The following is a 15,476-nucleotide window of genomic DNA, read 5'->3' as shown; positions in this document are numbered from 1 at the left end:
GCATGCAAATCCAGACCATTCTATAAATCCCGCACTACATCTCAAAACACTGACTGCCCATGCATTTACTGCTTTCATTAGGTTTCCTCCCTACAGTTTCGGCTTTGCAACTAGTTTCACTCTTCTAAGATACTCCTTCCTGACTTTCTCCTTCATTTCTCTGTTCATGATGCCTACACCCTCCAACACTCCCAAATACTTATATCCTGTATCTTCTATTTCTTTCATGAGTTCTCCATTTGGCAGCAGTATTCCATTCGAATGAACCTTTACTCCTCTTTTCATCACCAGCACCGCACATTTACTAATCCCAAACTCCACCCCAATGTCTTCTGAGTATGTCCCCACAAGTTCTACCAGTCTCTCCATTTCTTTTTCATTTCTACCGAATATTTTCAAATCATCCATAAACAGTAGATGGTTGAGGTATCTGTCACCAGATCCAAAGTTATACCCCAGCTTTTCTCTCTTCAAGAGGATGCTCAGTGGTATCATTATCATTACAAAAAGAAGTGGCGATAACGAATCTCCTTGAAATAGTCCACGTTTAATGCCAACCTGTCCCATCTCCTCTCTGTTTGCTGTCAGCACTGTTTTCCATTGAGCCATACTTGTCTCCAAAAGCCCACCACATTCTCAACAATCTTCATCATCAATAGTGTTTCACGTATCCATGAATGAGGAACCATGTCATAAGCCTTTCTGTAATCGATCCATGCTACGGTCAGATTCCTCTCAAGATGTTCATAAATTTTCTCCGCAAATATTCCAGTCAACAGTTTCCACATCAATGGCAGACATGTAATTGGTCTATAATCATTGGTATCTGTTCCTTTTGCAGAATTTTTCCTAGTCAGTGTTGTCCTTCCCTTCTAAAGCCAATCAGGGACATCTCCCGACTCTACAACCCTTTGCAGAGTAGCATCTATAGGTGGATAAAGGCATGGGAACTGTTTAAACCAGAAGCCCATCACTCCATCTGGACCAGGTGCCTTTCAGTTTGTCATCCTTCGTATGCCAGCTTTAACATCATCGATGGTTATCTAAACGTTCTTCATCTGCTGCATTTCTGATCTGACCTCTCCCAACCAGCTAGCCTTCGACGGACCAAATCCCATTCCAGAACTTCCTGGCATCTTTTGCATTTGGAGTGTTGTTATTTCCAGCCTGTTTACTACCATTTAATTCTTTATACAGCTGAGACTGATTGTTCCGGAAAAGGTTGTTCTGCTGAAACGCAACACTTTTTCCCACAAAATTCCGAATTTTCAAACCACCAGTGTGGACCTTCTCTTTCAACATTGAATAGAATGCTCGTGGTTCTCTTTTCCAGCCATCTATACCTCCTTTCATGCTCGTCCTTAGTTTTCTGTCCTAGTTTAACTCCTTTTCTTATTTCTTCGATCCTACCAATGTCTTTCCGCCACTGTTTAATACTTTCCTGAAGCCGCCTCTGTCAGTGTGACCTTCTATCCTTCATTTCTCTCTTTTTCTTCTGCATCAAGCCAAGACGATTCGCATTAACGTATGACGCTGCATACAGAAGCCTGTTAAGTTCCGTAATCGATATGTTCTTTCTTATGATTTTGTGAATTATTCCTTGAACTATTTTTACCTCGTTTTTCACCTTCCGCTTATCACTACTCTTCATACTTGAAATCTCTATGACATCGTCTCTAAGAAGAACCTCTCTTAACTTCTGAAGTACTCCTTTTTCTACAGAAGTCAAAGTTCGAACTTCATCACCACTTCTCCATACATCTGCTCCTTTCACTGGCTCCATTGTCTCTGAGCCAATGATCTCATCTGCCATTCTCGTCACTTCCCCTAACCATAGGATTCCATTCCTCCTCAGTTGTCCGCCTCTCATCAATTCTTTCATCAGAGCTAGTTTCATCAATTTTACTTTCGTTATTCAGTTCATTCCTAACCATCCATTCAATCTCTTCTCTTGCAATCACTGAAAGTAGGTTGTTAATTTTAATTTGTTTTAACTGGGATACCAAACTCGCGACACTTCTAGCTCCTCCTCCTCTCGATTTCCACTCTTCCTTTACTTTTCGGATATATCCATCTGATTTGGTACTTTCACTTCTTACAAAGCATTCCCACATTACTCTTCTTTCCTCATCCGTCCATGTTTTTTTGACATTTCCTGTTCCAACTCCCTTCGTGTCTTGGGACCCTCTCTGGCCAATCTCACTTCTCCTATATCCAGCCACTTCCTCAGAATTTCGAACAGTTGTATGATGACCAGTGGGACACCTACCGGACGTGAGATCATCGCACTGTAGTGGAATGGGGACAAAAATGGATGGTCACGTTCAATGCCGCCAAGACTAAACTAGTTTCATTCAATAATTACAAGAAACCTTCTCTACTCCACCTATAGCAATGGCCAACGACTCTTTATCTAAGAGTACGTCTTTCAAGCTCCTTGGCCTAACGTTCACAGGAAACATGGGTTGGAACAATTACATCGAGGGCATTGCCAGGGGCGCTGCAAGGAAGGTGGGCTTTCTCTCTGCCGTGCTAGAAAACTACTAACACCCGAAAGTATCCTGTACCTCTATAAGGCAACCATTCGCCCATGTATGGAGTATTGCTGTCATATTTGGGCTGGTGCATCGGCTACTAGTCTCTCGCTCCTTGACAAGGTTCAAAAGAGAGTTGCAAATCTGATAGGCCCTGAATTGGCATCTAAGCTTCAGCCTCTGTCCCATCGACGAAACCTTGCATCCCTCTGTCTGTTCTACAAGTATTATAATGGTGAATGCTCTGACGAACTGCAAGCACTTGTGCCCCCACAACGTGAACACCCTCGACAGACCCGACAGGCTGCAAAATCCCACCCCCACACTGTAGAGGTCCCTAGATGTAAAAGATCTTTCTACTCCAGTAGTTTCTTCCCCAGAACCGCTAGACTTTGAAATTCCATTCCAGGTCCCTGCTTCCCCAACTGTACTGACGTGCAGAAGTTCAAGTGCAACGTGAATCAACATCTTGCTGCCCAAATCCCTCCATAGTACCCCAGTAGTTGTTGCCCCTGTTAGTAGCCCCCTACACCAAAGTGGCAATGTGCCTTGTATGGGGTGAAAATGTAAAAAAAAAAAAATCCAACCTCATTCACGTCGTTATTTTCAATATCTTGATTTGACATTCTCCCATAAATGGGATTAGTGAATTTTAGGTTACACCTATAATAATAATAATAATAATAATAATAATAATAATAATAATAATAATAATAATAATAATAAAATGGAGTATAGTTACATTTAATTTAGCTTAAATTTGCGGGTTTTTTTTAAATGACAAGTAAGGCCTTTCTTATTGGCGCCACTGTATTTATATATATATATATATATATATATATATATATATATATATATATATATATGTATATAATATGTGTGTGTGTGTGTGTGTAAGGTCAATGAATCGGAGGGTTATCTCGTCATAACATATACATTTCTATCACACTTTTGCATTTTATTTTACAGCATAATTTGCTGTGCGCCTCTTTTCCGTACGATAAACAAATGATTTAGAAAACAATGAAAGCGACCGACACCCTCTTCTCTCCAAACACACACTAAACCTGTCATTTTTCAGGTATTTTTTTACTGGCGAAGTACGATTCGCCATTTCCAACCGATCACCCTATACTCTTTGTTTTACATTTTCTGTTTTGTTATTTTGTTGTAATTATTTATTCTTCTTGGGTCTACGTCGTACTGTAGACTCTGGTGCAACAAACTTTACTGCAAAGAAATAAAATGTTTTTAGCCTTTCAGTTGAAAGGTCAGACTCTGATGATTCATTCCAAATTCTCGCTATGAATTTTAACCATTTAATTTCGAAACAAATATACAGCGACACACACACACACACACACACATATATATATATATATATATATATATATATATATATATATATATATATATATACCACAAGTATATAAATGCAACAATGTGTAAGTTCGTTCCTTATAGACTCCGAAACGGCTGAAGAGATTTTCTTTAAATTTACAGGACTATAGTGCATAAGTCTGGAAGTGACCTTCGTTCAGTTTTGTCTCAGAATATCCCCGATAATTACCGAGAATCGATAATCGAAACCGTTATTTTAATTTATCTATCATCGGTAAGGACATTTTTTCCACGTCGTCTCTTATCATCATTGATAGAACAACGGGCCGTGAAAATTCTACTGTGGGTAAGTTGATAGCGTGTTCTTTTTTTTTTCATCACGTGGTCCGTAGGTTCAAACTCAGTATTTAAATTTCTTTTTTCCATTAACTGCAAAAATTTTTATAAGATTTTAAAATTGACGTGATTTTTTGTTTTTTGTTTTTTTTTTTTTTTGCGTGACGTGGTATGTAGGTTCAAACCCCGTACGTAAATTTCTTAATTTCTTTTTTTAGTTAAAAATCTTATAAAAAAGACAGTAGGTTCTCTTCAGTGCAATGTAGAATAACATATATTTTAGTTACTGCATGGAGGCATGTGAAGCTTCCTCCCGGGTGATTTCACAGATTCCGATGTCAATAAAATATAGGAGTGTGAAATATTCGTTGATCATCATTCAAATGCGGACAACGTCTTGCCTCCCTGCTAGTATATATATATATATTTGCTTACTGTATTTTGGGGAAAGAGTTCCGACAAAGTGCTCGATTACAAAGAAAAACTTTTTCGATATAAGAGCTAAATATTTATTTATTAGTTTTACAGAAGTTCAGAAAAACATTGGTATCGTCGGTTTCAAGCCCAAACACAACGGGAAGCCGTTAGTGGTAACACGTAAATAATGTTCGGCTCTCGTCAGCCATCTTGTTTTCTGCCCCGGGGCATATTTTTTCAGGTCCGCATATGTTTGTTTATATAATGATGTATGTTTTTATTTATTAGACTATAGCTAGTTCCTGTATAATTTATTTTAATCCGGTATGAATTTTCTTCTTTTTTAATTTTTTTATTTATTTTATTATTTTTTTAATTTTTAATTTTTTTAAAATTTTTTTAAAAAATTTTTTTAATTTATTTATTTTATTTATTTATTTATTTATTTTTTAATTTTTCCCCTCAACCGAAAAAAGGTAGAGAGGTTAAATAAGATAAATTAATTATCCCCCTTACCCAACCAAAAGCAACGAAAGGCAGACCGGAAAAAAAACAACACATAATTACTAAAACGCAATAAATAAAAAAATTAAAAAAGAAGAAAATTCATACCGGATTAAAATAAATTATACAGGAACTAGCTATAGTCTAATAAACAAAACATACATCATTATATTAGGGGTAAGCTATAGAAACAAATTATTTCAAATAATTCCGACCATTTTTGGCTAATTTTGGGGTAATTTTGACCCATTTTGGACTCTGAGATACCCTAAAAAGCCCTATACTTGTGGGATAGCAAATGGAAATGTTAGATTTAATGATACAAATGTATTTATAGTAAAAAATGCACCCTGTGGCTTTCAATAAATGATTAAGTGTGTTCGGGGGCGAAATTTGGGCCATTTTCACGCGTTGACGCGGTCAAATCACGTTTGGGGCCAGCGACCCTCCAATTTTGACCCGTTTTGAAAAAAATCACTTGTTCCCATCTATTTACATATAAATGAAGGTAATAAGCCACTTTTGGCATTTATTTGAAAAATTTTGTTTCTATAGCTTACCCCTAATCATATAAACAAACATATGCGGACCTGAAAAAATATGCCCCGGGGCAGAAAACAAGATGGCTGACGAGAGCCGAACATTATTTACGTGTTACCATTAACGGTTTCCCGTTGTGTTTGGGCTTGAAACCGACGATATCAATGTTTTTCTGAACTTCTGTAAAACTAATAAATAAATATATAAATATGTGTGTGTGTGTTTTATTAATTAATTAATTCGGACAAATGTTTCACACTTCTATACGTTTGTGGTCATCGAAATCGATGAAATCACCCATTTATCAACTAAGTCACGTGGTGTCCCGTTCTAGTTTGGGACACCCTGCTCCACCTTGTACCTTGATGAAGTTTCACGTGCCTCCCCGCAGTGACTTAGTTCATGGCACCCTTTATACTACATTGCACTATACAAAACCTTCTGGTTATTTTATAAAATTAACAGTAAATAATGGAATGTAAGCCATGTTTAGTTTCAGAACAGTTTCCGATGGTTAGTTGTTCTACACAAGTCCTGGAGGTGACTGTTTCTCAGTAGACAGAACAGTTTCGGATGGTTATTGTTAAACACGAGTCCTGGAGGTGACTGGTTCTCGTTAGACAGAACAGTTTCCGCTGGTTAGTTGTCCTATACAAGTCCTGGAGGTGACTGGTTCTCAGTAGACAGAACAGTTTCGGATGGTTATTGTTAAACACGAGTCCTGGAGGTGACTGATTCTCCGTAGAAAGAACAGTTCCCGATGGTTAGTTGTTCTACAAAAGTCCTGAAGGTGACTGGTTCTCAGTAGACAGAACAGTTTCCGCTGGTTAATTGTTCTACACAAAAATTCTTCCCGTGTTGACACGAAGAAAACACATGCGAAGTTGCTACATAAAGGTTTAATATTTATGGAGCAATTCTGGTTTCTGATTGGTTGGTAGCAGAACGTGAATTGATTCGATTCGTCAGTTCCTAGCAGCATCGTTTATAAATAGAATATCCCGACTGTGCGGGATCATATTCCATTATAGGAAAAAAAATATTGCAACCCCCCCCCCTATTTTTATAATGGGGAAGTCCCTTTGGTTCATTCTGCTCAAAAATAAATATATATTTTTATATTAAACTAGACTACCCGTGACCCGTTGGGTCCGTATGTTATATTAGCTATGGAATTCATGTATGAGCGTGACACTTGTGACGTAAAGAAAATTTTTTTTTTTTGACATAACAGAAACATTTCTATGAAAGTATATTAAAATGAAAAAAGAATATTTATATGAATTGTTCGGTTTATTATAATTGATTAATTTTTTTTTTAATTTACAGTTACTGAATTATAAGTGGTTGGCCATACTTATAGGTAAATGTGCACTGTACAGATACCATAATACTTATTATAGTTAAATTCAAATTTTGATATATCTGCTTTTTTTACATCGTTCATTTCTGTATTACGTTTAAGTTATTTTAAACCCCACTCTTCCCATGTTAAATAATAATTTCGAAATAATAACGTTAATATTTCAACGTCCCAATTGTTCTTTTGTCGTTGTTTTTTTCGCGTTTAAATTATCCAAATAAACAATTGTTAATACTGTCTGCTTTTTTTTACAGCGTCCATTTCTGTATTACGTTTAAGTTATTTTAAACCTCACTCTTCTCATGTTAAATAATAATTTCGAAATAATGATATTAATATTTCAGTGAGCAGGTCATGCGCGCATGCGCAACCGGATGTCGTAAACCGGAAAGTGGGTTATATACATCGTTACAAGGTCATTTGAGTCTTATAATTATATAGATTATCCATAACAAAATCAGAAAACATTTGGATCTTAAAATTTTAGCATGTAAAAAAACGCTATTTTTAATTATGTTCAAATGTCAAACATATATATATATATATATATATGTGTGTGTGTGTGTGTGTGTGTGTGTGTGTGTGTGTGTGTGTGTGTGTGTGTGTGTGTGTGTGTGTGTGTACAGAAAAGAGAAATAAAAAAATGGATTTGTATTTTTACCTTAAAAAGGGGTGGGCATGTGAAAAAAGAAGCCATTTCTTAAATTTGATTATTCAGTTTTGCTTAGAAACGCATACATATATACATATAAATAAATATACATATAAATAAATATACATATAAATAAATATACATGCAATATGTACCCGTTACAAAGAGAGTTTTTGTTTGTGTGGGTTTTTTGTTTGTTAATTAAAACAATGCAAAATAAAAATAGGGCATTTTTTATGAATAAGAAAGAAAACGAATGTGCATAAAAAAGTAAAAGTCAATTATAATTTATACGCGCCTTAAAATAAGCATGCGAAAAGTATTTGTCAAAAAGAAAATTCACAAAGAAAAGTGACTTTTTTTACTTTTTTTTTTTAATTTATTTCAGTAAAAGTATTAGTTACACATTAGTAGATTAAAGTGTCATTACAAACAAAATTGATGCAGTTTAACGTCTTGTCCAGGACATTTTTAAGGTAGAGTGCTTCCTGGGTCGTGTGTGATCGCGATAAATTCTGCTTCACGCGTAGAGAGAAATATAATCTGTTGTTTTTAGATTTCCATGAAATAATACGTCCATTTTCTGATAGTCTGAAACAATATCCAGATATACTTTTTCGATGTTCATCGTTTTCCCAATCTGAATATGAAAATCCTTCTAATTTTAGGGGATTTTTTGATTTTCTAAATACTAACTTCTGTTCTTGAGTTCCTTTTTATATAATGAAGTACTTGTTAAGCTCTGTTTAAATCCTCCATTGTCAGTTTTGTTAATTTTTGTGATAGTTTTGTTACTGTATAGCATATATCAGGTATATTTATCCTCTATTATTTCAGATTCTGTGTGTATATCTAAAGTGTTTCTTGCACTTTCCCATTCCAAATTTTAATAGCATTTTGTCAATGTATCTCGGTTGATTCATCGTAATAAGTCCTTTCTTTTCAGTAAATTCTATCTTCAAAAACCAGGATATTTTGCCAAGATCGGTCATTTTGAATCTTTTATTTAATTTGTTCTTAACATCAGTTAACATTATGTCACAACTTGATGCGATTAAAATATCATCGACCCATAAAACCAAAATCAGTAGTTTATTGTCTTTGCGTTGGATATATAAACATGGGCCTGCAGCGCATTGCTTAAATTGTTATTTAATCATATAATTATGAAATACTGTATTCCAACACTGAGCACTCTGCCTGAGACCGTACAATGACTTGTTAAGTCGCCACATGCTATTTTTATTTTTTATTATAAATCCCTCTGGAGGGGTAATATAAATTTCACAGTCTATGGTGGCATTCAAATAAGCATTTTTTTACGTCCATTTGTATGAATGTTTAGGTCACATTGCGATGCGATTTGCAATAAAATTTTGATTGTCGTTAGGTTTGTGGTTGTTGAAAATGTAGAAAAATATTCTATAGCGTAAATCTGAGAGTATCCTTTAGCATCAAATCTAGCTTTGTACTGTTTAACGCCTGATGCTGTAGTCTTTTTTGTAAAGACCCATCTTGTAGAAATGGCATGTTTATCTTTTGGGAAAGGTACTACCGTGTAGGTATTATTTTCGGTCAAAGAATCTATTTCCGTTTTCATTGCTAATTTCCATTGATCACAATGTTCTGAATTAATTGCTTCGTTAAAGCTTTTTGGCGTATTTTCCATGGAATAGCAATAGTCGATTTGATAATCTTTCATATTGTCGACTACAAAAAAATCGGGCCATTTTCTATTTTTTTTGGGGGGGGGTACCTTTCGACATCATCATCATCATCATCATCATCATCATCATCATCATCATCACGATATATACACTTCTCCCCGTCATCTTCATTGTTTCATTTGTTTTAATAATTTGAGGAAATGTAATTTGATCCTCTTTATATGACGGGGTTTCGTCTTTAAAATTAAACGTGTCTGTGAATTTTACACATCGGATTCTTTTTATTCTATTTTTCTCTGCAATACATACTAAATTGGCTGGACTGTTTTTATCATATCCAAGAAATATACCTCTATCGGGTTGAACATTTAATTTACTCTTTTTATCTGCAGGGAGACAGGCTAGTAGTACACGTCAAGGATCCGTTTTTGACACTCAGCCAGATAGGTGAGGGCCCGGGAACCGGCCCAGCACCTGTCGGACTGAGGTACACCGCCGGGGTATCACCAAGAAGGTCCACCATCCCAGGCCTTGCCACTCGGTTTTCGGGTATGGCAAGTTTATTGCTTGTCGCCTGAGACGCCCCGACCGGAGGATGCAGACGGGGTTACTCAGGCAATTTTTGCAATTGCAAGAGTGCCTCTCCTGTAAGGGAGCTTGCTTTAGATCCCCATTTTCGAGGCCTTTTGCCAAATATTGCTGATGTGGGCAGCAATTACATCATTACCCCATTATAGGACAAAAATATTGTAACAGAAGGTACAATTGTGCTCTAAACAGAAACATTCATTTTGAACGTGCCTCTGTCTTATCAAAGAACCTAGTGTTGATTTTATAGAATTATTTTTACATAATCACTTGAATTTAAGTTAAATGTACAAAAATAAATATTATGGTTTATTTGTAACCTACAAAAAATCCTTTTGAACGCACCCCTGCCTTTTAAATGAATCTACAACTTATTTTATAGGCAGTACTTTTCTGCTTGTACGACGATAAAACTTCTCAAACTCACTTGTGATATTAGATTGTATAAAAGTGTTAACTTTGGTCAAAATCGAATTTCTTTCTTAAATCGGATTGTTTCGATTATCGATTTTTGTGATACGGAAGCATTCTGATACAAAATATACATAAGAACACTCCCAGACACACTAAGTAGCTTCAGGTGATTTTTTTAAAAATAGGGAACTTGCACACATAGACAAAATTCCTTTTATATAATAGATAGATAGATAGATAGATAGATAGATATGCTCATGTGCATATGTCTACATACGCACATGCGCATATAAGCATATGTTTACATATGCACATGCAAATATTAATTTAACAAAACATCCAATGTTTATAAACACTTTAAACAATCCTCGGGAATCTACATATTTCTAAATATGGCATTGATTTTGTTTTGATATTAATCATTGTCATGTATGAACACACAACCATTTAACCCTTTAATTTCCTTGGTCGATCACATCTTGAAAGACTTGCAACAGCTTCGCCGGAGTTTTTAAACTTTCTAATAACACTAGCGAGGGGTACCCGGCGTTGCCGGGTGTTTCGAAACTCCGGTGGGGGGTTAAAAAAAAGTAAGTATGAAGATCGAACCCGAACCCTTGAGGGAAAGTTGTAAATTAAAGTGTGAAAAAAAAACGTGCGATGTTAACGATTGCCCCACCGCGAGATGCTAACGGAAACACGTTTGAATTTATTTAATTACTTGGATTTGGCAGGTGCCCGTTTTAATGAGTTAATGAGGTCAAGTTTGACTGCGGGATAGAACGTTTCCCAAGATGTTATAGAAAAAAGATTAATCCACATGCGGCGAGCGACAAATGTTGAATATTTATCTTCCCGAAATCGAGCAAATTAAATAGACAGGCGAGCTTCGTTGTTAACTGTGAGATATTACGATTTATATGTGATATAAAAAGTTTTAAAAAGTTGTGAACCGACCGACCGCTTCTCTGAAAAAAGCCTTTTGTAGACATACAGAAAAAGCCAACACACATACATACATACATACATACATACATACATACATACATACACACATACATACATACATTTTCGCTTTTATATTTATAGATTTCCAACTGTACTAAGTTGTAGATTAAGTTCCCTTGGTATTATTCGATACTCCTTTACTTCTTTGTGTTTATCAATGATTTTTTGACGAATATCTATTGACAACTCTTTAGTTTTAGGCATTTTTATAAATGAACTGGCTGGCTTTGATCCAAGTGAATACAAACCGGAAGAATTTTATAAAAATTTTTTAAACATAAAGCTCTCTGATTGGTCAGTGATAACTCGCTTTCATTATTGCAACACACAAAGCAAAAGTCATCTAAAATTATTTTAGAAAATATTTTTTAAGTGTATCCAATACTTTTGCGTCTGTTAATTTATATTTTTCCTTAAATATCAACTTTCTAAACTTTGAGTTTGTAATTACTACCCCAAATATAAGTTAGAATAGTAATAGGAATATACTGACCAAATGTTAGGTAAAATCATGAATCCTAATTAGAGTTTGGAAGAAAAATGTAATGTATCCAATACTTTTGCGTGGCACTACATACATATATATATATATATATATATATATGTGTGTGTGTGTGTGTGTGTGTGTGTGTGTGTGTGTGTGTGTGTGTGTGTGTGTGTGTGTGTGTGTGTGTGTTAACATAATATTATGTATATATATAATTATGTCAACAAAATGTAAATCTTTAACAAATCAATGCTTATCAAGATAAGAATAGCGCAACACTATTAGGAAAAGCGAACAAATATATTAAATGAGAAATGAGGAATAAAAGTTATATATAACTTTATTATGTCATTATAACAATAAAGAAAAGTAAAAAGATTTTTAGGACATGGCATTTCGAAACTAAATGCTTCTCATCAAAACAGGTAAATGGCCTGAATTATACAAAATTATAAGGATAAGTGTTTTATGGCCGATGAAACAAAAGCATGATGATCAGCTGCTGAGTAGATTTTATTTAATGGGACGGCTCAATAAGAATTTATTTACATTGGACTTGAAGTCAGCTTCATCAATTAGCTTGAATCCAGCTGAGAAGCAGCTCTGCGGTATTGTGTTGCACGAACGGGTAGTTCTAGGAAATAAATTATCTCATTGAAGTTTCGTTTAGTTAGTTAGTCAGATAGAAAGTAAAGGAAATTATTAATAGTGGTTGTAGCTATGTAACAGAACGAAGATGCGCTATACGGCAACAGCGGCTTTATAACAGTCTATGTATGTAAATGACCGAGCCGTGTGCGAGGCGACGTCACATCGAGGAAAAAAGAAAATGAAAAGTTGATAGAAAAGAAAACTGTGGACCTAGAAACACAGATATAGACGTTTTTCACACCTGGTCGGAGAGTGACATGGGAAGACGTATCCTAACCATGGCCGATCAAAGACAGGGAACCACATGTTCGACATGACAGCGTATTGTTAAGCACATTGGAGTACGAGAAGATTTTTGATTAAGAGATAAGGTATTATTTTTGAATGCCTATAAATAAATGTCTACTGTTTTAACTGCAACAAAAGTGTGTCGTATTCTTTTCATTGTGACTGTCTGCATACAACATGTGGGGCCCCAATATTGACATGTAACGACTACGTCGCAGCTAGACGAGTGTTTGTTGAGAATGTGATATAAGGCGGTATAGATTAAGAGTATAAATGTTCTCGACAGTGGATTTTTTTTGTCTTTCAAGTTGAATTGAAAATATATTTAAATATGAAGATTTCAAAAAAAGAATAATAAATAGCTTCTTTGTGCATATGAAACAGAATTGTAATTTTCGGTTTTTGAATTTTTTAAATGCAGGTTCATTATTCGTATTATTTGGATACTTCGGACTACTGTTCTCATCTTGAGTGTTATTTTCACAATGTTTCGGTTGTTGTAATCTCCGACTTTCTTCACGTGTATTTTGTCGAACTTTTTATGGAACTCGAAAATCAGCACAGAATTTCGAACAGAACTTTTATTTAATTTACGTGGCAGCATATTCTCGTTCCGTCAGCCATGACTGTGTAGAAATCCCTAAGTAATTCGCAATTGTATTTTTTAGTGTTGCCTGCACTGAGGATTGAATTTTCAGCCTCCAAACGAGTGTATCTTGCAATTGAATTTTACCAAATACTTTATCCACTATGTCACGGGTCATTGTATATGAAAATAGAAAGTTACAATTTTAGCTTGATATACAGTAGCACCTCGGGATACCACATTAAAAATTAGGAATAAAATACAGTGCCGTATATGATACACATGCATATAATCAAATAACATTATAAATAACACCTTTACCCAGGGTAAATACCGTAACAAGGGGTCGGAAAAACATCGTATTCCATATCATAATCTGAAAAACCGTATCCTAGGGCCACCGTATCCCGGCGTTTTACTGTATATTTATTGGTTTATTTTTGTTTTGAATATGTTTAATTGGAATTGATAAATAAAGGAAATAAAAACACGTTTTTATTTATTTTCAGGTAATGATTCATAACGAAGCCGCCAAAGCTTTGATTACGCGAGTAAACCGGAAACGTCGAAACCGTCACAAGGCGAAAACGACAACGCCAGCGACAGCGACCGACCTGAAAAGGGAAGACCTGTTTCAGGACGGACAGGGACCGGCCAATGTAAAGCGAAAGTGGAGTAGCCGGAAGCGAAAACGGCGAAGACGCAAGAAAAAGAAGAAGAAAAGAAGAAGGAAAGATCGTCGTGGACGCGTTCCCCGGAAGACAGATCTCGTGTACTACGAGAAGTCGCCGAGTTTCTGCGAGGCGGATCCGGAGATCGATTCACCTGGGACGTCGGGACGTTTTTGCAATCGAACAGGCGAAGACGTCGATAACTGCAGTACACTGTGCTGTGGTCGGGGTTACAACACCCTCCGGGTGCGACGAACGGAGAGGTGCCGATGCAAGTTTTACTGGTGCTGTTACGTGCTCTGCGACGAATGCGTATTTGACCAGTGGGTCACCGTCTGTAAGTGATCGGGGACGGTGGTACGTTTGGCCGAGAAAAAAAAAAGTTATCGTTCTCATGAGTGTGTCACAAATGAAAATGGCCATTTAGAATTAAATAATAAAACCTATTCATAATCGTCTATATTATAATTGAGTATCTCTCTTTCCCTATCTCATTCTCTTTTCATATATCTATACCTATCTCTCTTTCTATGCCTCTCCCTCATTCTCTTTTTATATATCTATATCTATCTCTCTTTCTAGGTCTATGTTTTTCTCTTTCTCTCTCATTTTCTTTCTCTCTGTCTATCTCTCTCTCTCTTATATATATATATATATATATATATATATATATATATATATATATATATATATATATATGGATATGCGTGAGTTACTCACTTATAGACTCCAAAAGAACTGAAAAACATTTCACAGGATTTAGCATGAGGAGCCCTTGTTTGATTGGTTGGTTGGTTGGTTTGTTGATTTCATGTCATGGCAGCCTTTTCTTAGATAAATTTATGCATAGACAACACGTTTTTGTATATGAATGGTCTGTAGATGTATTTCTTTTGTAAATAAATAGTCTTTAAACGATAAATGCAGTATGTTGAGATCCTCGCAAGTATACCCCACCCCGTGCCAGTGTGAATCTCGCAACTGATGTAGAACTTCAGATTCTCTAAACTGCAGCAATTGTGGCACTATTTATACGCCAATGATGCTAAAGACATTTTAGTGCTTACTTGATTCTTACATCTTATTTGCACACTAGTTCATGTGAACACCGACTTTCCACCACATTCAGGCTAATCAATGGTGAGATGACGGAATTTTTTGTGAAATCCCAGGTGTTGTGTTTTAAACGGAGTCCTTGTGGATTAACATCCTGCAAATACGACGAATGGTTATCGTTCTTTTTTATCTCCACCGACCAAACATTGGCTTTCGATGACTAATCGATCTTAGATGTACATTTGTTTCTTCAAAGATTTTTCTATTTATATACAATTTTGTTGTAGCATTGTTTCATACTATAAGCATTGTAACCATGTTGTTTAGTTATTTCGCAATTATTGGACGATTATGATGTACTATAAATTGTTTA

At 35.6% G+C, this 15,476-nt stretch overlaps 1 protein-coding gene across 1 annotated transcript in view; it reads left to right on the top strand.

The window, feature by feature from the left end:
- Window positions 1–14,969, top strand: part of LOC145303585 (protein Wnt-10a-like) — a 197,716-nt gene extending 182,747 nt beyond the window's left edge. The window contains exon 5 of the mRNA XM_080145129.1: window positions 13,886–14,969. Coding sequence (XP_080001255.1) covers window positions 13,886–14,392 — 507 coding nt within the window. The 3' untranslated portion in view covers window positions 14,393–14,969. The remainder of the gene's footprint in view (window positions 1–13,885) is intronic.
- Window positions 14,970–15,476: the final 507 nt, after the last annotated feature.

Source organism: Euprymna scolopes, chromosome 19, assembly GCF_053919585.1.
Source record: "Euprymna scolopes isolate OS-2025 chromosome 19, ASM5391958v1, whole genome shotgun sequence".
Taxonomy (NCBI): domain Eukaryota; kingdom Metazoa; phylum Mollusca; class Cephalopoda; order Sepiida; family Sepiolidae; genus Euprymna; species Euprymna scolopes.
This window is presented reverse-complemented; position numbering and strand designations above follow the sequence as displayed.